Genomic DNA, 21,653 nt, shown 5'->3' with positions numbered 1-21,653 from the left:
TATGTTTTAGCTCATGTACTCCTAATAACAGAAAGGAAAACATCAAATTAAAAAAACAAACTTATTCAATCAAACTTTTTATTACTAATTTACAACTAATTAGCAAATCGTAATTAGGAACCAGTAGCTGAAGTCCACCATTGTTTGGGTCCTGTAACAAAAACCAAAGCATAAATTAGTGATTAGACTACGAAAAGAAGCTCGCATTATTTTCACCAGTTGGTAGCACTGTTTATAGTGCTCCAAGCTTACCACCCAAACTACACCAACACTTTTTTCCCCAGATTCATCGATGTCACAATAAACTTCAATCTGTTCACATTGAAACCACTAATATTAGAATCTTTCAGTGGTTTAAATGTGATCATAGTGAAATTTAAATGATGAGTGGACCACTTACAACCAACCAGCAGTTACATCACCATACTCTCCTCCATCACATGCTAACCACTAAATCCGAACAGCTCAGTGGTTCGCATGTGATAGTGAAGAACACCCGACAAACAAAACATTGGGGTGAAATTCTGGCCAACTTACCCTAAAAATCCCCATTCTTAACATTGGACAAGAAAAAAACTGCAGCGGTTCCATCACCAGACTCTCCGCGATCACATGCTAACCACTGCAACCATCTTACTCAGTGGTTCGCATGTGATAAGGGAGAACAGCACAAACAAAAGTCCCCCGAAGTCCCACTTGCGTGGTTCCAAGCTCGCGCTATTCACATTGAAACCACTTTCTTTCAGTGGTTTCAGTGATCGTCACCAAACTCTCCTCTCTCACATGCTAACCACTGACCCCACTAACTCAGTGGTTCGCATGTGAAAATGGTGACCAATAGTGAAATCCGAAAAGTCCCAGTTGAGTGGTTCCGTGCTCGCTTTATTCACATTGAAACCACTCATTTACACTGTTTTCAGTGGTTTCAATGTGAACAATGCGAACACAAAAAATTCGATTAGTTGTACCAGTCGCTCGGTCTTCACTCACACTTAAACCACTCACCCAACACTCGGTGGTTTAAGTGAGAACATTGACAGTTGTGCCAACAAAAGAAACAGTGCGGTGGCTGACTTCAGTCACATTAGAAACACTGCTTTTAAGACAGATCAGTGGTTCAAATGTGACAGACGACAACAAAAAATACGAAAAAGCGAGTTGGCAACAATACGAACTGAAGCTAGCCCCCATGGAAAGTCCGCTGTTGGATCTACACTCGCTTCAATCACATTTGAACCATTGCTGTAGCGTTCAATGGTTTAAATGTGATAGCAGAGAACATAGAAAGTTAATGGTGTGAAGTTAGACCTTACAAAGTACAATAAGTTTCAGGTCACACACAATTGAGTTTGTTTATCAAATAAAAAAAGGTTGGCGACAATTCAGACAGAAGTTAGGCCCCATTGAAAAAAACGAAAGTTTTTACCTAGATGTGAAACATCACTAGACTCCTGAAGTCACCAGCAATGAGGCCACTCCAATCCTGAAACAACAAAATTGAAGTTATTGCGTTACTTACTATTGCTATATTCACTTTAATCACATTTGAACTACTGACAATTCTCAGTAGTTCACACGTAATAGCTGGGAAGTTAAGCCAACAAAATACAAAATTTCACGTTTCCCCTTCGTTAAAATGTGACAATTGTTGGTTGGGACTTAACTTGCCCCCCATAAAAAGCAGAATTTTTACCTCTTCAGTCACGTGGAAGTCGGTTTTCTGGCCACGGAGAAATTACTTCAAGGGTGCCTTGACATCGGTACCAACCTGCGAACAAAATCCGATTTTAGTAACTAATTAGATTGGTAGTACTAGTTGATTATCATAGCTGTCGCAGCTACACTCTCCAATCACACTTGAACCAATGACGTCCCAGAAATTATTCCCATTGGTTCAAATGTTATCATGCAGTTAGACCAACGTGAGAAAAAAAAACAATTCCATGAAAACAAAATTGTTACAAATTGAAGTTAGCTCTCAGGATAAATAAAGTGATAATTTTACCTGCAGAAGCCACGTCTTGGTCCTCCTGGTCACCACATGGAGCCAAACCTAAAAATTGACGTTTTATTTTAGAGTAAATGGGGGCTCCACAAACTTACGAAGACTGAAACTGCCATTTTCAATCACAAAGATCAATCATCAATAAGTACATTCTTTGAAATCCTCTCCTTCAACCGGTTTCTGGCCATGAGGCCCCCAATCCTATAACCAACAAAACTCGACTTTAGTAAACAATGATTCTAACCTGTAAACTGAGAGTCCGGAAAAGCTTCAAAGTGTGTTTACGACCTGTTTTTATACAGAAAACGCGAATTGAATGACGAGTAACACGCTTCGACGCCATGACGAAAACGACAAGTGTGAAGTTGGTCACCATTGCCACCAACCCAAAAAAAAGTCACTAGAAAATCCTTCACGATCTTAAAAACAACCGTAAACTCGCCCTGAAAGCCCGTTGAAGGTCGCACGAGACCCAAAGTTGCGTTTCAAAATCCTTAAACCCTTCTAACACCGAGAACTGGCTAAAAAACACCGCCTCTGAAGAGGAGTGTCGCAGTTGGTACCCCTGTCTGTCACTACTAAAACCCGACATAACCCTACTTTCTCCGATTCCAAGAAGCTAAAATCGTCCAAAATGGTACGTTTGTTTGTTTTTAACCCCTGAAATAGCCCCCTTTTGCAGTCGGCGCTGTTCAACTTCCAAAGTTTGCTAACGGTGGTGCTCCTTCTAATCTGCACCTGTGCCTACCTGCGGTCGCTTTTCCCTAGTATAATGGACCGGAATAAAGTCGGGTATGTAGGCACCGCGCCCCCTTATCAATCTCACGGTTACTTACAGGCTGTTGGGCACTTTTTGGAAGTGCGCTCGTATCGGCGAACGGAAGTCTCCATGGGTCGCTGTGGCGTGTCTTCTGATGGCTGGTTCAATTCTCGTCCGGTGAAGGTGTCTACAAACTGTACATATCAATAAAATAGGGTGAAATGGATAAAGTTTTAATATAAAAGTACATATAAATATTACTGAAGAGATAGTATACACTGGTCTACTGTTAAGTTGAAAATCACACAGTTTTTTTCTTAGAGTATCACCTGAGACTGAACGAATTGCTTGAATTTTGGCTAATTTTGACAGCTGCGTGGTTTTCAGTTTAACTTATTCTAATGTGACGATTACAGTCGTCTCAGTCAACTTAGAATGATGTATAGTATGATACACACTTAGCCACACAAAATATAAACTTAAAGGAACAGAACGTTTAACATTCGATGAGGCTACGCGTGTACTATATGGAGTAAATAAATAGTCAGATTTGACACAGAATTGGTTATCTAACGTTAGGCGAGCTACTGACTTAGAATTAACGTTTTTGTTAAAGACAGTCTTGTAATAAAAAATAATACAGTCTAGAGATTTTGATTTCTAAAGAGCACATCACGACCTATGTGTACACACCTTTCTACTGTGGTGTTCGTTTTTACAAAGGACAAGGCGGAACCAATCAAAGAAATGCCATCCTCCCCGAGAAATCTAATGGATCACGATAAGTACAAAATAAATGCAAATTTTGGAAACCCCCGGTATAATAGACACTGAGAAAAATCGATCAAACTACTATCTTATCATCTCGAGATACTTTTGTTTATGCGTGGCCAACATCTCCGTGACTGTGACTAAAGTTTTAATGTTGGAATTCACTTTGGCGACCGCTTGCAACTCGGTGAGATGCGCAACGCAGATATGATGTAAAGTCGCTAGTTCTTTGGCAGTATCAGGTTTACTTATGATGCGGGGCTCCCCGGGGTCGGGCACGTTTGATAAGTGGTCCAGGAACACCACCATGCGCTCTTTGTTCTTCAGGATGAAGGGGTTCACCACCTCCATGTAGGGCTCCTGAAAGAAACACATTATTTCAGTTCACTCCACACTTTTCGTACTGTAATAGATTTAGATTTAATCATTGATTAATACAGTACCTTTCCGCCGAACTCCACCAAATTCGCGAGGTTCTGAAGACACTTCGCCACCATGACAAGACTCCTTGTGGCCGACGGCGAAGGTTGTTCGCTCACCAGGCCGAATTGACGCGGGTTGAGCAACGCAGGGCACAATAATCTCAGGAAGATAAAACCAGAGACTACTCGGGCGCGGACGAGGCGCTCATCTAGCCATTTGCCCCCCACGGCTTTCTGGAGGCACCCGCAGATATAGCGCACGGATTTCGGACACGCGTCCGCTGACATGAAGATGCTAAGCGCCACCTGATCCAACACCTGCAGAAGAAACTCCGCGTTGTTGCAGGCGTCGTCCAATGAGTCCATCTTGGCGGGGTTCAACTCGGCGCTTTGCTTACTATCTAACAATCTCAAAACTGTCTCTAAGACAGCCGCGTGGAGGAAACCGCGACACTCTGCTCGCATGTAGAGATCCATGAGAGTGGTGGAGAGCGACGCGGCTCGGAACAGAGTAGAGGTTTCAGTCTCGCGCTCAATCTGCAAGAATACAATGAAGACTAAAGGGGCGAAGGATGGAGTTTACCTCAGCTGAGTTTAGTTCGATGAGGAGCTCCGTTTCGCGGCCTTCGGCTCTGAAAACGCGCAACAGCGCCGTGGCGAGGGGGGCTCTATCGGCGTGGCAGATCTCCGCGAGGGTTTTCACCGAAGCGAGGCCTGGTTGGAGGAGGAGTTGCTGAAGGGGGCTGTACTCCTCCGCCGGCATCACCAAATCGTGCAAATATCTAAGGAGGAGTTGTGATTAGAATGAAGGATGAAGGTTGATTTAGTCACCTTGTTCTTAACCTAAGCGACCCCCACTCTCCCATGGGCGTCAACCCTGATAGTGTATACCACTCCTCTTTCTCCTCCCCGTTGCCGAGCGCTGACAAATCAACAGTGAGCTCGGCGACTTCGGTGTCTTTTCCTCTCTTCCCCTTATTATGTACAGTCAAAGTAAACGAAACTACATCACATGGCACATCACTGGAAAGGAGAGAGAGTTAAGCTCCGCCTATGGCCCCGCCTTGGTGTACTCACTCGAAAACGAACTCCTCGTCCCAGACAGGGTCAGGACCGGACTTGGCCCGTGTTCGCGCGATCCTAACTTGGTTATTAAACTGAGCGGTAACGTAAGGTTGTGGCACTAATTTAAATGGCAACCGGTGAGCATCCAAGATGTGGAGAGTAAGACACCTCAGCTCGCGCAGCCTGGGGACTTTGCAAGTTGCGCGGCTCAACTGAGGGACACAGAGGGGCTTCAGCGCGTTCACCCAACCCTGACACTCTTCCGTCGAGGGGGCTGCTAGGTGGGTGACCGTCGCCAGGCAGGGGAGCGCGCGCTCGACGATCTGCAGGCAGTGGGGGCGCTCCCACAGGCTATCATGCACCTACAGAAAAAAAAAATAAAATTACGGACTGAACGAGGTGATTTTTGAGGGGCACCTGGTAGAGATACGCGCAGGACAGGTCGATGAGCCCCTTGGGCTTCGTGCGCTTGGGGTTCTCGTACAAGTAGAGATGGGTGTCGGTCCCGTCGACCACCAGCGCGAAGTACAGCAGCTTCCACTTCTTCGTCGCTTTGTCGGATTTTCGATGTAAGAAACCTTGATGTTTGATTCCACGCATCTTCTTCAGGCCGGCTTGGTCACGGCACTCGCGCAACGTGGCGTAGATTTTCTCCGCCTCCGACTTAACCTTGGGGTTGTCCGGGACCCAATCAACTTGCTTGCTTCCATCCACGACCAACTAGAAAAAGTGTGAAAATCGGAGTTATCGAAGCTCGACTGTAACTTACAGGATGTTGGAGAGTGTAGCCTTCGACGATCTGCTCCTTCCGGTACCTGTTGATGACCGCGTCCAAGCACTCGAAGATTCTTCCCCCCATAAGATAACGGACTCCTTTTTTTTCTATCCTGAAGCGTTGGATTTGGTTGTTTATGTGGAAAAACAGCGAGTAGTCGCCCGGGGAGTTGTCACTGGGGCGCACGAGGAAGCTTCCAGGGCCGGCTGCGCCACAAAGAAAACACTCATCATTCCGTATTTTTAAAAACGTATTTACTAAATTGAAACGTTCCATCTGCCGCCTCCTATAAATCAATTACCGTTCACTCTTCGACACCCCACGGCGATTAATTTTTTTCCTACGGAAATTCCGCACCCACAAACAAGCTTAACTTGTTGGAACATTATAAAGCTCGAAATTAATTGATAAATAATATCCTGACGTAAATTTCACGAATTTCAAATTGTGACGCAAAGACGAAAAGTTCACATGGCCATTAGCATTCAATTAATCTGTTTTAGTTGTAATTGGGGCGTTTTTAGCCCAGTTCCCACAATTCAGATTTGTATCAGAACATTGTAATTTCATGACAAAACTTGTTGACATGGGAAAACAGAAGATGATGGAATGGTCTTTCTTAAAGCAGCGTCACGGACGAGGAAGTCGTGTCGTAAAATCGAGTTGCTATTGTAAATCGTTAATATTGTAAGAGAGCGATGCTGTGAATAATTAATTTGAGGGTTTAAAATGGAAGTTTTATTAATAATTTATCGGAAATGGGGGTTTTAGTTGGAATCCAGGAGTTAATACTTCTCAAAAATGGCATAGATCTGACTTCCCCTAGTTTCCTCGCTGATTTCCTTTGGTTTTCTCGAACTTCCCCTTATTTACCTTTGATTTCGTCTATATTCCCCTGATTTCTTTGTGATTTCGTCCAACTTCCCCTGATTTCCGTTTGATTTTGTTTAAATTCCCCTGATTTCTTTGTGATTTCGTTTAACTTCCCCTGATTTCCTTTTGATTTCGTGTAACTTCCACTAATTTCTTTGTGATTTCGTCTAACTTTCCCTGATATCCTGGCTGATTTCCTTTTAGTTTCGTCAAACCTCCCCTGATTTCCTTTTGATTTCGTCTAATTTCCCCTGATTTCCTTTTGATTTAGTCCAATTTCCCCTGATTTTCTCTTGATTCCGTCTAACTTTCCTTGATTTCCTTTTTATTTTGTCTAATTTCCCCGGATTTCCTTTTCATTTCGTCTAACTTCCACTGATTTCTTTATGATTTCGACTAAATTCCCCCGATTTCTTTGTGACTTCGTCTAACTTCCCCTGAATTCCTTTTGATTTCGTCTAACTTGCACTAATTTCTTTGAGATTTCAACTAACTTCCTCTGAATTCCTTTTAATTTCGTCTAAATTCCCCTGATTTCTTTGTGATTTCGTCTAACTATCCCTGATTTCTTTTTAGTTTCGTCAAACTTTTCGCCCCTTTTGATTAAGTCTAATTTCCCCTGATTTTCTCTTGATTCCGTCTAACTTTCCCGATTTCCTTTTGATTTTGTCTAATTTCCTCGGATTTCCTTTTCATTTCGTCTAACTTCCACTAATTTCTTTGTGATTTCGTCTAACTTCCCCTGATTTCCTCTTGATTTAGTCTAATTTCCCCTGATTTTCTCTTGATTCCGTCTAACTTTCCTTGATTTCTTTTTTATTTTGTCTAATTTCCTCCCCGGATTTCCTTTTCATTTCGTCTAACTTCCACTGATTTCTTTGAGATTTCGACTAACTTCCCTTGAATTCCCTTTCATTTCGTCTAAATTCCCCTGATTTCTTTGTGATTTCGTCTAACTATCCCTGATTTCTTTGTACCTTCGTCAAACTTCCCCTGATTTCCTTTTGATTTCGTCTAATTTCCCCTGATTTCCTTTTGATTTAATCTAATTTCCATTGATTTTCTCTTGATTCCGTCTAACTTTCCCTGATTTCCTTTCGGTTTTGTCTAATTTCCTCGGATTTCCTTTTCATTTCGTCTAACTTGCACTAATTTCTTTGTGATTTCGACGAACTTCCCCCGATTTCTTTGTGACTTGGTCTAACTTCCGCTGAATTCCTTTTAATTTCGTCTAAATTCCCCTGATTTCTTTAAGATTTCGTCTAACTTTCCCTGATTTCCTTATAGTTTCGTAAAACTTCCCCTGATTTCCTTTTGATTTCTTCTAACTTCCTATGATTTCGACCAACTTCCCCTGATTTCCCAATGATTTCCATTGATTTTCTGGTGATTCCCTATTGATCTCCCTGTTTTCCTAACGATTTTTCCTGATTTCATAGTGATTTCCTAGAACCGATTTCCCAGGAAGGTTAACCCCTTCCTGAATTGAGGGAATCCGGCTCGAGGGACCAAACATTCTAATTTTAATGGGAAAGCTCTAGAATTTTGTACAACAAATGTAACCCATGGAAATATACGCAGCAAAATGAAGGAAAAACTAATTACAATAATTACTCCTGACATAAAGTAACACGCAAATTTCTATTATCCGATTAAAAACTGGAAGTGGCCTTATCAATTGAAAGAACTCGAGCTACCAATAATTGTAATAAAAACACGCATCGTTATCTTATCACTTGAATGCGACAGATTTGCTATCAATAGCATTTGAAAGGACGTCCTTGAATGGTAAGATTTTATTGAAACCGACAATCTCCGACCAACCCATGATGATCCCAAATGTCAAACCATTGTTCTAGAAAATTGTTCTTCGCGTTTCCCAACAAAACGTTTTTTTACGTAGATTCAAGCATAAGTAGAAGGTCAAGTTCGGCCACACTGATATAAATCAGCGCCTTTTTTCCCTTTTTTGGCACCACGACAAGAAACCAATTAACCAATAAAAAATTACGTAACCCGTTAGTTCATTCAATTACTCATAATAACGCCGATATTAATTGCCGCACGGTATTTCTTTATGCGTAGTTATAACAGGAACTTTCACGAGACGAATTCCTACCTTTGACGAGGAGATCGACAGCCTCGTTTTTGGTACAGTTTGGATGGAACCACGGAAAGACAGTGTTGGGGTCGATACTATCATCCAGATCTTCTACCAGCTCCCGGAAAATCATCCCTTGTTCCCCGGTCCTGTGAGCTGTGACCCACAGCCACCCGTTGCCCATGTCGTTGTGGACGAAGAAGATGTCGCCTTTTTTAAACGTTAGCTCGTCGGTATCCGGCATTTTGGTGTAAGGGAGGATCGCGACCACCCGCTGAAAAAATTGCAAATAATTCCCATAAGACTGATTTTTTGTGTGGACGTTCATTTTATTGTTCAAAACAAAATGTCAAAAGTCCCCATTTATAGGTGTGCTGGTAAAAAAAGTTACGCGGTGGTAAATGTCAAAGAAAACAAATATTTGCAAATATCTGGTCACTGGTGATTCCAATGGCAAAAATACTTATTATGAAAATTGTACCTCATCAAATTTGCCACAAAAAAGATCTCGTAGTATTTTTCGTAGAAGTTACCATTTTTGAGATATGAAAGTAGGAAACGACGCGGCATTATCGACCGGAAATGCACTGAACGTTATCAATAAAAAGCGTAAAAGTCGTACAATATTATCAACGACAGCTGGGATTTATTAAAAATATTTGAAGCTTCTTGGAATGACGATTTTAAAGCGAGTTGAGTCACAAAGAACTCGAGGGACGAGTGAAGAGAAACTTTGATGAATCACTTCTTCGGGCGATTGACACGACTAATTAGTAAGAGGACGTCCTGTGATTACTAAACGCCGACTTATTTTTAACGCGTGGAAAGTGGCACTATTTTTCTCGACATTCCACAAGAGCTCGTCACCACTCCAAGAAGTGATAACAATAACACTCCTTCACGAGCCTTTCATTTTCTGTGGTTTATTCGTATGAATTGATCACGGACAACGGAGCGTTATGCCTCATTTATATTTAAGCTCCGACGTACGTTTCTAAATCCACGAACCACCCAACTCACCTTTTTGTCGTTGACGGGTTCTGGGGGCGGCACGGGGTGGACCAGACGCTCCCTCTTCAACAAGTCGCTCCTTTCCGTGTAGTACCCAACCAGATCATTTAAAGAAACGAACTGTCTTCCTCCGATATAAAAATCGCCACAGACCGCCGTAATCCGGAAGTGGTTCATCCCAGTCCTCCCCAGGAAACTCAACACGTAAGATCCCGGCTTCCTGTCGCTCTCCCTGACCAGATAACTCCCTAACTTATTTGATAACCACAGCCGCTCTTCCGCTTGGTACCTATCCAGCCTTCCATGGTACCACAACGTTTCGGAGGGCGCAAAAGGTGCGGAATCCCCCAAATCGACTTCATCGGGCTCCGTTTTGGCAGCCCCTTGGGTGTCTTGCTCGTTGCCGTCTTCACTTCCTGTGCTTGGAGAGCCTAATTTGTCCTTCATTACGGCCCCATGACCGCTGCCTGCACGTATCAAATCGGCCATTTCGGACACTTTAAATCATCACCGAGTGCTTCTGAAGAGAGGTGAATGGGAACTAACCTACACCATTGTCGAATTCTCGTGCGGTTTTATTGACGTTCTCAAATGGATTGTGCTGAGGGGAACGAACACTTCAATAATTTTGACAAATTCCAACGAATGGAATGACTCAGGAAAGCGGTGTTGCCGGCGATACCACAACAATGTCAAAGCGTGTAAATAACCATTGAAGTAAAAAACGGGGAGAGACGCCCGAAACGAGCCACGATTACCAACTTCACCCCAATAAACTCACCAATCATCAAGTCTTATTTGTTCGAACAAGTCATTAATTAAAGTTTAAATTAATTAAAGATTTTGACAGTTGACATACAGGATGTTCAAAAAATGGCGGATCAACTATTCACTACGTGAATCTTCAGATAATAGCTAGTAACAAAATTAATTTTTTTCAATTATTGAGTGCTTTGTTGGAAATCTAAAGCCACTTAAAGAGGCGCTCATTATTGCACAAATTTTTCGTTTTAATGAATTCAAGGTTTACAAAATTCTACTAGAGTTTATGTTTTGGATGACATTTACATACTTACAGTTTTTAAAGCCTTAAATGTTGATACAAAACGTTATTTTGCACTTTTAAAATTAAGCTCAAAAGCGCAAAATTAATCTGGCAACATTTCATTTCAAGAATTCAGTAATTAATTGTTGCCTAGTGGCTGACAATGACAATTTTTTTTTTTAGAAAAGTCAAAAATCTATTGTGTGTCACAAACTAGAGGAGTTTATTTCTCTAATGATGTATAATTTTACTGAATATACCGACACGTGAAGGAAACAGTCGAGAACAAATGGTTCTTGATTTATTGTGACTTTTACTGGTCAAGTCAGGTCAGGTCAGGTCAGGTCCAGTTATCAAAGCTAATTGCAAACCATAGTAATCAATTACATGATTTATTAATAATTGTATAGTTCGTACAGTGAGAGTTTGAATGACAGAAAAGTCACTAAATCTACGCAATAAAAAGTGTACCATACGCGCGAAATTTAAAATAACAAAATAACCCTAGTTACTGACAACCCATTGGAATTTAGTGTTTTTAGTGTATTTTGTAGCATAATTTGCTGCCAACCTATATGTCAACTGTCGAAATCTCCCAATCTCTCACCGGATATACTATAACTACCAAAGTGTTGCTGCGTTCACAAAATTATACTCCTGATAATTACCGAAAAAACTGAACAGTGTTGCCGTTTTTCGCAATATTTAAAGTTATTTTGCTCCCGTACAAAGCTTCAAAAAAAATTTTTACACAGCATTTCCAATTCAGTGTCTTAGAGTTTGACGTTCTTATCAGTTGGTTCGCTATTTATTGAACACCCTGTATAAGTTGGCAGCAAATTATGGTGCAAAATACACTAAAAACACTAGATCTTTACGCGGGCTAGATTGACAGTATAAGTGGGCTTATTTTGCTAATTTAAATTTCATGCGTACTGTCTATAGCGCATATCTAATGAGTTTTTTTTTATTCAATCTGTCACTGTACGAACTTGACAGTAACACATATAGGTTGGCAGCAAATTATGGTGCAAAATACACTAAAAACACTAACTTTCTACGCAAACTGAGATGACAGTAAGTGGGCTTAATTTTTTATTTTAAAATTCGCGCATATGGTGCCCTTTCAATCGCGTAGATCTAGTGACTTTTCTGTCATTCAATCTGTCACTGTAGAGCGTCTCGACGTTACTTTGCGCGCTCTCGCGTTTTTACTTCAGTGGTTCAAGGTGACGTGGCAACGCCGCAAGGTCGTGCTCTGTGACATCCCCCTTGACAAATGACGTTTAACTAACCTCAAAATCCCCAATCAAATAATAATGGGCAATGACCAGTCGCACCTCAACGGGATAGAAATCGAAGAAAAGTCCGTGGAAGTGTCCGACTTCTGGTCCCACCACTCCGCCACCGTCATCAACTCCGAAAACACGAGCAGTCTTTCAGTGCTCATCGGAGAGCTCTTCGTCGATGGGGCCCTCTGGAAGACACACACTCCCCTGGAAAAAAACAGCAAGCATTTAATGATTTACCGCCATCCCTGCATATTAAAGTACATCTCGTCATGGCATAAGAGCTCGAAGTTTTATTTGGCGGTGGAAGAGGTGGTGCCGCTAAGCCACGTCTTGGCGGGGCAAAACACCCTGCAGATTTGCATAGGGTTGCATTCCGTTCTCAAAGCGCTTTGTTTTTTACACGAGAAGGCGTTCGTTTCGCATAATAATATCTGTACAGCCTCTGTTTACGTGACGAAGGAAGGGAGCTGGAAGCTGGGGGGCATGGAGTACGTGTGCAAATTCACAGAACTGACGGCGGACTACCTGAAGAAGTCCAGCAACCACCGGTATAATAAATGCGTGGATTCGAACGAAGAGAAGCACGTGCACGGGAGCCCCCGGAGGGACTTCGTCGACGTGTACGCGTACGGCGTCCTCGTCTCCGAGGTGCTGAAATCAAAAACTGAAGGTACTCGTTGAAAAGCATCGAAACGTTGTTGCATTCTTGATTTTAGACGACATTCCGAGCATCGCCGGGTTCCGGGAGTTGTGCAAAAACGACCTGCAGAACGTGGAAGTTGAGAAGAGACCAAAACTGAGTAGTCTATTAGAGCATGATTTTTTCAATCATGAGTTTATAGTTATACATTCGTTCTTAATCGAGTTACCATTGAAGTCTGATGAGGAGAAGACTCAGTTTTTCCACGGTTTGGTGGAGAGGCTTCGGGTTTTTCCCGAAGCCACTGTCGCCAGTCAGTTTGGGAATTTACTCCTGTCGCGGTTGGTACTACTGAACAAGGCGGCGCAGGAGGAGGTGCTGCCGTTCATCCTCCGCCCCAAAGGTAAGACAATCAACAACTCCCACCATGAAACTGAGGGTATTTCAGGCCCGGAAACCACCACTGCCAACTTCTTCTCCGACGAAACATTCCAGAAGTTCTTGTCGCCGAAGCTCCTGGAAATCTTCTGCGTTCGCGACGCCCAAATCCGCCTCCTCCTCTTGGAGTACTTCAAGAGCTTCGTTCACACTTTTACCAAAGAGGAGTTGCAGTCTTGCATCCTCCCCGAGCTCCTGGTCGGGGTGAAAGACACCAATGACCACTTGGTGTCGGTTACTCTCCGCACTCTGGCGGATCTCGTTCCTATCCTAGGCGCCGCCACCGTCATCGGTGGTAAGAGAGGGAAACTTTTCACTGACGGTCGGCCGGTGAGCCACCCCAACCGCCGACCACGGAAGAACTCCAAGAAAACCGAGACGATCCTCCCGCCGCTTGAAAGCAACCCCATCATCCAAACGAATCAGATTATAATGAATCTCCCGGAGAGGCCGCGGCCGGATGGGGAGGAAGGCGAGACGTCCACGGAAGAAGCCGAACAAAGCGTCGAAGAAGACTTGGATAACTGGGAGGATTGGGGGGAGAATCCCGGCGTCCAGGACGAATCCATTTCGAATTCTAGTGAGAGCGTCGCGTCGATTTTTGAACGGAATGACGTGGGGGAGCTGGTACCCTCCATTGAGACAGGGAGGAAGAAGTCGCTGCCAGACATCACAGAGTTGGATATTAAGAACCAAGCGCCGGCGGGGGAGAACGACGAGTTCGACTTTTTCCAAGACATGGAGCCTGTGATTGAGAGCTCGTCGAAATATGTGATTGGAGAGGATTTCGAGAAGAAAGTTAGCAGTAAGTTGAATGTGGAAGCCACGGAGGAGGGGGAGGACGGGTGGGGGGACGAAGAGTGGTAACAATTTGTAAATAAACGTACTTTTAAATTGTTTTTTGGGTTTTTTTCCTCGCGGTACTTCATAAAACCAAGAAGCAGTTACCACGCATTGGTTCTGGTAGCTGGCAGTGTTGAGCCAAAACCGGCAGCTCGAAAGACGCGGGTTCGAATCCCACACAAAGCACCTGCCATTTTTCAATATAAATTGATCTCTTGCCACTTGACAGAGCTCCTTTGAGTCCGCCAGCGCCCACCTCTGAAGGAGATTCTATAACTGGAAGGCGCCCAATCGGTTAATAGACAGAAGGGACACCATGGTTGTCCGTGCTTGTGGGCGGTGCCCTCCGACGTCCACAAGCAAGAGTTTCGACCCGCGTGTCCCTCCAGAGGCAGGAGGCGCTGGTTGAACAAAGAAGAAGAGCATTGACAGGTAGTTTGAGAATGGGGGCTGCTTTGTTAGTTTAAAGGTAGAGCGTTCGGAACGGATATAACAAGAACCAGTTTTTGGTGTAGACAACACGATATACACCACAAGCGAAGTACCACCAATAATAACCAGAAGTGAGAGTGGTCAAGTAGTACCAATGATCAATCAAAAGTGAATAGTGGTACTAACCTGTCGTTTCTTGTTCTTTCTCCCGCAGTCTCATTCTCGTCTATCGAATCTTCTTCAGATGGTACTACTTTTCTTCTTCTTCATCGAAGAGCTTCTTCGCCTCACTTTCTTGTGTAACTACAAATAGTTCCAAGTAAGTTGCCCGAAAAGCGAAGTAAAATAGTTCAAAAAGGTTTTAAGGAGTTTGATTTTTGGAGCTTTGGAGTTTGAAATGTGGTGGTACCACTGCCAACCTGCTGACTGTATCCTACAGTTTTATTTGTAAAAAAAGTACACAATATCTTAACTATCCTAGTAATAGTCAGTATGTTACAGTTCAATATAAAAGCAACAAAAATAAGTTTACAGTGCAGATATCGACGAATGCCATAAAAAGGCACTTTTCACTAGCAATTAACTCTCATTCTGGAAGATCAAGTGATCAAATTTTAACAGTGAATATAATACTGGAATGTTACCTCACTTAAAACCAAAATGAATGGACGGAAAAAAATAAGTAAAACGTGCAAAACTTGCACCAACTACTGAACACGTCAAAACATACCTTCAAACTTAAAATAAATTTCAAAATGGCTGTTCTCGAAAGTGGCAAACTTGTACTATTAGGCCGTTTCTTTAAATAAACTACGTTTCGACTATATGAACCACTCTTTCTTTTTCTGAACGTGATGACCGGTGGTACCGTGAACTACGGCGGTGTCGGGGTCCAGAGCGGAGTCGGCGCCGGCGTCTTCTTGGGTTAAATATTCGCCTTTGTGGCGGTGCAGGTAGCGGCCAATGAGGATGGCCAAGATGACCAGAGCTAAGAAGATGATTGCCAAAACACCTAAAAGACACCAAATCTTTAATACCATTCTACAAATACAACAAGAAAGAAAACTAAAGAAAAGAAGAAGAAGAAACAGTAGTAGATGTAGAAGAAGTAGATCCGCCCCTATCAGTAAGCTTACTTCCTAAAATGGCAGAATCCGTTTGGTTGTACGCCTTCCTGAGCTGCTCCTCGTCCAGGATGGGCGGCGGGCGAGTCTCCACCGTGTTAGGGGGATGAGTGATGGGTTCAACCCCACAATAGTCCTCCGTAAGAGGCGCTAAAAACAACAATAAACTCGAGCCCAAGAAAACAACTCCACTTACATCCTAGTGATTGTACGTTGATTGGTCCCGACTGCTGAAAGAGCAACTTCAACGGGTAAATATCATCGAACTCCACTCTGGACACGCAGCCGATGAAGCCCTCCGTCATGGACTCGTTGCGCCCGATGTACATGTACTGTATATTATTGAATTGAGCATCTGCAGACTCTTTGATGTTGAAGTGGAACTCCTTGGGCTCGTAGTTGTCTACTTGCATCACTAGAGTTGAGCCGGAATTCTTCCGGGAGAGTCTTAAATCGTGGTACTGCCCCAAACTGAAGAGTTTTTCCGGGTATATAACTTCTTGGCGTTCGAAACCAAAGTCGAAGACGACTCGTAAGTGACCGGAGTTTGATACCATGATCGTCATGTACTCTTTGGAGATGTTTGAAGAGAATCCCAGAAGGAACCCTTTGGGGTTGGTCGTGGTGAAACCGACACGAATATGTTCAGCGATTGTTGATCTCCACGACCCCATAAAGTCGTATTTTACAATGGACGTCGGTTGCATGTTAACACCGATTTCATCGGCGCAGATCGGGCCTTTAAACGCCGTCCATCGACAATCGCACCAGTAGCTGTCGTAGCGCTCGAAACACGTGCCGTTGTTAAGACACGGGCTGCTCTGACACTTCCCGACGCACCCTTCTGAAATCCCGTACAGCCCCAACTTGGCGTAACTCCTTAAGTCCACGTGCTGGCCGTTGATTAACAGTGCTCGCATGCAGCCGGTGAAGCCGTCTCGGTAGTCGATGCTAGCCCCCATGACCAACTCGGAGGTGAGATGCAGCGCCCGTACGGGACCTGGGGGTTCTCTAACTTCGGCTTTCAGCGCCCCATCGACTATCAGCATGGCTTCTTTGCGGTTGCGCTCCACCGAAACAGAGTGCCATTCGTCGTCCGAGAGTTTGTACGAAGTCTCGCGGATCACCGCCATGGGGCCTAAGCCAGCTTGGTATTGGAATTGGAGTTGGTTTCCACCTACGATGCTCAACTTGATGAAATCCTGGGGGCCTTTGGCGTGGAACAAAACGGCGTTTTCGACAGCTGTTCGGAACTCGAAGTAAATATCCCCGCTGTGCCCCATGTCGAACGTCGGCAGGTTGATGGTGGCGTCGGAAACGCGGAATGTCACGACGTTGTTGAAGAGGTCGTCACCTTCACAGAAGAGAGGTCCCAGAGTGTACCGCCCCTCCTTGTGGTCAAGAGCCGTTCCGGTGTCCCCAAACCTCAACTGCTTAACTGGAAGATTCTCTTTCTCGGTGATGTAACCGGAGTCTACCAACCACCGATCCAGGTTATAGTCATTGGTACTATCACAGTTACACCACTTGGTGGGGTCCACGCAGGTCCCAGACACACCACACTCGCATTTTCTGGACCCTGGCAAAGCACCGCCCCAATAATCCATTCTTTGGTTGTGCCGCGACACCCACCAGGAAAACGGGCGGAAGTTTCCTTCACTCGATGGGGAGTTAAACAACCGCACGCCTCGACAAGCGTACTGCAGGTGCTGCTTGCAAGTACTCGACCGGTTAATAAGAGCGTTGATCTGATCGTCATCCGCTTCGTAATGAATGTCTTGTTGAAAAGTCCCCGGCTCTTGGAAGCCATCCACTGGAGTCGTTTCCTGGTTGTTGTGGTGCAAAACCGTCGCGACTCGCCCATCCGTGTAAAACTCGCACGTTACCGGGAACGGCGCCAAAGGGCCACTCCCATCCACGTCGATCTTAATCTCAGCTTTGTGGTTAACAGCTTGGACGTTCTTGTACGCCTCGCAACTCAAGGGGTTGATGGAAGTGTGGCAGACGGCTCCTCCATAGCCAGTTCCTCGACACTCGCACATGAATTCCTGCGAGTTCTGTTTGCAGAGTCCTCCGTGTTGGCAAGGATTAGGGTTGCAGCGATCCGTCATGCGACAGGCGTCCAGGAGGACTTGGTCGGGACAACAATACTCCCCTTTGGTCCAATCTGTTGGTAACTTGTAATTGCCATCAATACCGATCGTACGCATGCAACCGATGAAACCAGGCATGTGTTGGCCGGAGTACCCAATAGAGGCGGTTACCCCACCAGCTATAAAGTAAGTTCCTCCAGTTTTAATGGACAAGAGCCGAATGGTCTTCATGGGGCGGTAATCAACACTGAAGATCATCAAGTTGGTGTTAATGGTCAACACGACGGTGTGCCAACGGCCGTCGTTGAACTTTTCTTTGTAGTTGTCGAGGACGACTTTGGAGACGTCGGAGGTGATCAACTCGACTTTAATTTTCCCTTCCTCGAGAAAGATCTGTGGGAAAAAATATTGTACGAAACACGCGTGTAATTTTAGCGTAACTTACAGCAACGTGTCCGCTGGAGGAAAACGCGTGGAAAAACAACAATCCCGTCTTCTCGTACGTCCGGAAAGCAAACGACGAATTCATGGAACTCATCCCTTCGTACCCTTTCAACCTCGCGAAAGACTCCTTCGTTAGAAACGTCACTGGGATTAAAGGGGGCTCCGGACACGAATACATAGTGTTGACTTTTTCAAACCGCAAAGCCTCATTGTACTCGTAGGCCCGCTTGACTTCCCTGATAAGATTCGTGGCGTTCAGATAAAGATTCTCTATGCAACCGGTGAAGTTTTGCACCACCTCCAGACCCTCTTGGATGTTGGGCACTCCACCCACGTAGAACTAAAAGAGTTGGATTATAACGAGTTAAGAAGACAAGGAGTTGGTACCCCTCGGTTCAAATTGAGCTTGTTGAACTCTCCTTTGATGCGGTCCTGCACGACCACGCGATCCACGGAGAAGAGAATGTCTCTCCGGTTCCTGGAAACCACCACGTCGTGCCAGATGTTGTCGTCGAGGAGGCTCCCCACGCAGAGGCTCGTCACAATGCCGGACCCCAGGTCGATTTTTAGTAAGAGTCGGTTGTCGCGGAGCTCCAGAGCGATGTAATCGCCTTGGGTGCCGCGGCTGTATAACACCACCCCGTTGGCGACGGCGGTTTTAAATCTGAAACGGATGCTTTCTCGAGAGGCGGAGATGGGGTCCCTCAACAAATCTAGTTTCAGTAGCGCAGTACCATTGAAGTACAAGTTGTCGGACTCTGGAAGGTTGAAATAAAGAGGTGTTTAATCAAGGGGGTTCCGTACCGTAGTCGCACCCGTAGAGCTCCACTCGTAGAGAAATTCGGTCTCGCCACCGCGTGGGGTTGATCCGCACCCATTGAGCTATGATTGGCACCTCGAATTCGTTCTTGTGGATGGAATTCCCGTCGGTGTTGCCTCTAAACATCTACAAGAAGAGTGTTAAGGTAGGAAGCAGAGGAGTCGTGCGATCAGAATAAGAAGAAGTTAAGCGCCTCCTGAGATGGTACGTCTCAGGAAACCTCACCAAAAAGCGTAAAAAAGCACCTCAGTCTCTCCTTGCGTATCAGTAAAACTTCTCCAAGCTTCCCCATCGTCCGAAAACTGAACAATATATTCAGAAACGAACTCGCTGGACCCTTTTCGCCCCTGCGTACTAATCGCCCTGATCTCTCTATAACCCCCCAAATCCACGGTTAGAAAGTGATAATATGTGCTTTCTTCGGGGCTCCAAGCCGAGTCTCCTACAGCCAAGTGGTTTAGGTTAGAACGGGAAATTTAGTACAAGAGTTAGACGACCCACAAACATGCGGTGTTAGAGCTACAGGTGCTACAAAAAAAAAACAAATCTCACCATGGCGTTACCACTCGGTTCTTTGTAGTCTGCGTAATCTAAACCGTTTGTACCATAACTGATGGTGTACTCCATGACGTACTCATTACTATGAGGTCTACCGCGTGTCCGTATCCTCGTTACGTTCATTACTTGACCAAGATCAATGATCAACTGTTGATCGAAATCATTCTCTTCGGCGCTCCAAGCGTTGCCACCTTTGAAGTTACGGTTAAAGAGGGATGACACTTACAGGGTATTAATGACCGGGGCGCAGCCCCGGCTCCCGGAAAAAAAAACGATACAACCGAGGGGTTGGCCTCCAAAAATCGGTGTATAAGTCTTAGGAAATCAGAGGAAATCACTAGGAAATCAGGAAAAATCAGGTGTATGCTAGTTTTGAGGCATATTAACCCCTCGGATAAAACTAATCATGCAATCAATACTTCGCTACTCGCATGCAGGACGAACATTGTGCCACACTACGAATGGTACGAAAACAGATCATGGAATGGTAAAACAAAGAACGTTAACTCCAAGATTTATTTCTCACATTTCTCAAAAAACCTCTTACAATACTCAGCGTCGTGGTTTAGAAGAGGGAGAGCACCCCCCATGAGCTCGTCGAAGTCGATTTCCTTGAAAAAAACTTTGGGGAGAGTTTGATTCGACGCCACGGCAACGCAGTGGTCTTCATCCAACAACATCTCTTGGAACGACCACTGTGGGAGTCGCTCCCCTTTGAAGAAGAGTTCGGTGTCGTCAACTATCGCGTTCGATTTCAAGGGGGAGTTTAGTTCGAACGAGACGTCTTGGAGGTTGATGGTCACCCCAACCCCAATCGCTTTTAAGTAGCTCTCTTTCAAGCACCAGAATCGACAAAACGTGGCTAGTTGGGCCCTCTCCCCCGTCTGACCACGCACTGCTTCCCATTCCCTCCCCGAGAAAATCCTCCCCATTAATCTAAAGTACTCGCTCAGTGTCTTCCCTCGGGGAAACTCCACTTTCACCACGTCCACCCCCAGTAGCGCTCCGTTGGTCCCCCCTGCAAACACGGTGAAATCCCCTTGATGCGACACGTTACAACTAATGTACCCCAAATTCTTATCCTCCAAAAACGGTTTCCCTTTCTCGTCCCTCCCGAACTTAATCCCGTTGTATTTCTCCCCGCTCGTTTCGCACACGTATTTTCGCATCATCAATCTCCCGATCAAAGACGCTTTAAAGTCATTTTTGAACACGAATTTCGCCAGGCGCTCTTTCTCCTCGATTTGGACACAGACGGTGGCTAAGTGCATTTGAGAGTGAGACGGCGCCCATTTGGTAAAATTGAAAGCCCAACGGACCGACATTGTGGGATGTGGAGTTAGTGACCTGGAGACGGTACCATTCCATGATTTTCGGGGGGCACAGGGCCAGAGGACTTACCCCAAAGACGCGCGTTCTGGGGGCCGCGGTTGGGCAAGGAGGACGTCGCCTTCAGGACGGCCCGGTCCAGCAGTGCTGTGTTGCATTCGTACTCGTTGTAGAAGTCTGAAACGGGAAAAACAGCCCCCTTGAGTGGAATTCAAAGTCGTTAACTGGAAAGTGTAATTAGTTGAAGGCGACGCCAGCGGCGTCTCTTTTCACGGTAAATTAACTGATTAGTCAACGTCTTATGGCGAGCATTAAAGGTCTCAATTAAAGGAGGTCATCAACTCAGACCTACAAAGAACAAACAGCTCCAAGCCCATTGAAATTCAATTACAAAAACCCAATTGAAATGCAAATAAGGTCTCATCAATATTGAAGTTCAGTGCATGTAGAGCTGCCTTGAAACTGAGCCCCACGACCCTAACTCGAGTAAAAACCTGAATATGTCAATCAAATCCGCCGAAACACGTTGTTTTCACACGTTATCTAATCAGGGGTGCACTGATAAACATATCAATGTTTACGTTTCTTATCTAATTAGTTCTCACCAGCAAAAACGTGCGTTCCGGTCAGAGACAAAACCAAACAAAGAAAATTGAGGATTTCCATCACATCACATGAATTAACACCAAAGAAAAGAGTTTTCTTCGATTTAACACAAATCACTGAGCAATTCGATGGATCATCATTGATGACTCAAAAGTCAACAACGACTGTTACGCCCATCAACGAGATTTAGCTGCCAACCGTAAAAA

The 21,653-nt window shown here is 44.7% G+C and overlaps 4 protein-coding genes and 1 long non-coding RNA gene across 7 annotated transcripts; 2 read left to right on the top strand and 3 right to left on the bottom strand.

The window, feature by feature from the left end:
* Positions 1-61: 61 nt before the first annotated feature.
* Positions 62-2,457, bottom strand: LOC148175851 (uncharacterized). Its single transcript, XR_015769897.1, has 5 exons — positions 2,104-2,457; positions 2,006-2,053; positions 1,694-1,768; positions 1,427-1,483; positions 62-151 (listed from the first exon to the last, which is right to left on the bottom strand). It is a non-coding gene; the product is annotated as an uncharacterized LOC148175851 (long non-coding RNA).
* Positions 2,458-2,536: 79 nt separating this feature from the next.
* ksh (transmembrane protein 167A-like protein ksh) lies at positions 2,537-3,412 on the top strand. The gene is made up of 3 exons (XM_088033835.1): positions 2,537-2,642; positions 2,688-2,797; positions 2,844-3,412. Exons 1-3 carry the CDS (start codon positions 2,640-2,642, stop codon positions 2,944-2,946), a joined length of 216 nt encoding a protein of 71 aa, XP_087889961.1. The 5' UTR covers positions 2,537-2,639; the 3' UTR covers positions 2,947-3,412.
* Positions 3,334-10,476, bottom strand: vap (RAS p21 protein activator vap). Its single transcript, XM_088033834.1, has 9 exons — positions 9,793-10,476; positions 8,791-9,046; positions 5,793-6,004; positions 5,441-5,743; positions 5,036-5,385; positions 4,790-4,981; positions 4,542-4,740; positions 3,980-4,495; positions 3,334-3,896 (listed from the first exon to the last, which is right to left on the bottom strand). The coding sequence occupies exons 1-9, from the start codon at positions 10,270-10,272 to the stop codon at positions 3,618-3,620; spliced, it is 2,787 nt and encodes a 928-aa protein (XP_087889960.1). The 5' UTR covers positions 10,273-10,476; the 3' UTR covers positions 3,334-3,617.
* A 1,578-nt stretch (positions 10,477-12,054) lies between these two features.
* LOC148175848 (protein-associating with the carboxyl-terminal domain of ezrin) lies at positions 12,055-14,096 on the top strand. Of its 2 annotated transcripts, XM_088033994.1 has the most exons (3): positions 12,055-12,790; positions 12,837-13,163; positions 13,209-14,096. In XM_088033994.1, the coding sequence occupies exons 1-3, from the start codon at positions 12,148-12,150 to the stop codon at positions 14,063-14,065; spliced, it is 1,827 nt and encodes a 608-aa protein (XP_087890120.1). In that variant the 5' UTR covers positions 12,055-12,147; the 3' UTR covers positions 14,066-14,096. The 2 variants fall into 2 exon arrangements, with proteins under 2 accessions (XP_087890120.1, XP_087890119.1); XM_088033993.1 differs by having other exon boundaries at positions 12,837-14,096.
* Positions 14,097-14,896: 800 nt separating this feature from the next.
* On the bottom strand, positions 14,897-21,533 carry Nrx-IV (neurexin-4). 2 transcript variants are annotated; one of them, XM_088033825.1, is made up of 9 exons: positions 21,447-21,533; positions 20,914-21,018; positions 19,507-19,703; positions 18,939-19,080; positions 18,522-18,892; positions 18,136-18,474; positions 15,794-18,083; positions 15,610-15,747; positions 14,897-15,485 (listed from the first exon to the last, which is right to left on the bottom strand). In XM_088033825.1, exons 1-9 carry the CDS (start codon positions 21,505-21,507, stop codon positions 15,295-15,297), a joined length of 3,834 nt encoding a protein of 1,277 aa, XP_087889951.1. In that variant the 5' UTR covers positions 21,508-21,533; the 3' UTR covers positions 14,897-15,294. The 2 variants fall into 2 exon arrangements, with proteins under 2 accessions (XP_087889951.1, XP_087889952.1); XM_088033826.1 differs by lacking the exon at positions 19,507-19,703 and adding an exon at positions 19,200-19,396.
* Between the last annotated feature and the right edge of the window lie 120 nt (positions 21,534-21,653).

The sequence above is a fragment of the Gnatocerus cornutus genome, chromosome 4 (assembly GCF_029298725.1).
Source record: "Gnatocerus cornutus isolate USDA-ARS CGAHR chromosome 4, icGnaCorn1.1, whole genome shotgun sequence".
In the NCBI taxonomy this organism is placed as follows: Eukaryota; Metazoa; Arthropoda; class Insecta; order Coleoptera; family Tenebrionidae; genus Gnatocerus; species Gnatocerus cornutus.
Note: the sequence above shows the minus strand (reverse complement) of the source record. Positions and strands in the feature narration are given on the sequence as shown.

Bases quoted from the DNA above. Each gene is read 5' to 3' on its own strand.
- ksh (XM_088033835.1), top strand. The intron at 2,798-2,843 runs GTATGTAGGCAC...GGTTACTTACAG, and splicing joins ATGGACCGGAATAAAGTCGG to GCTGTTGGGCACTTTTTGGA.
- vap (XM_088033834.1), bottom strand. From the start codon at position 10,272: ATGGCCGATTTGATACGTGCAGGCAGCGGTCATGGGGCCGTAATGAAG. The intron at 9,047-9,792 runs GTGAGTTGGGTG...CAATTTTTTCAG, and splicing joins AACCCGTCAACGACAAAAAG to CGGGTGGTCGCGATCCTCCC. The intron at 6,005-8,790 runs GTAGGAATTCGT...TTTGTGGCGCAG, and splicing joins TGTCGATCTCCTCGTCAAAG to CCGGCCCTGGAAGCTTCCTC.
- LOC148175848 (XM_088033993.1), top strand. From the start codon at position 12,148: ATGGGCAATGACCAGTCGCACCTCAACGGGATAGAAATCGAAGAAAAG. The intron at 12,791-12,836 runs GTACTCGTTGAA...TCTTGATTTTAG, and splicing joins GCTGAAATCAAAAACTGAAG to ACGACATTCCGAGCATCGCC.
- Nrx-IV (XM_088033825.1), bottom strand. From the start codon at position 21,507: ATGGAAATCCTCAATTTTCTTTGTTTGGTTTTGTCTCTGACCGGAACG. The intron at 21,019-21,446 runs GTGAGAACTAAT...TTCCCGTTTCAG, and splicing joins CGGAACGCACGTTTTTGCTG to ACTTCTACAACGAGTACGAA. The intron at 19,704-20,913 runs GTAAGTCCTCTG...GTAACTTCAAAG, and splicing joins CCAGAACGCGCGTCTTTGGG to GTGGCAACGCTTGGAGCGCC.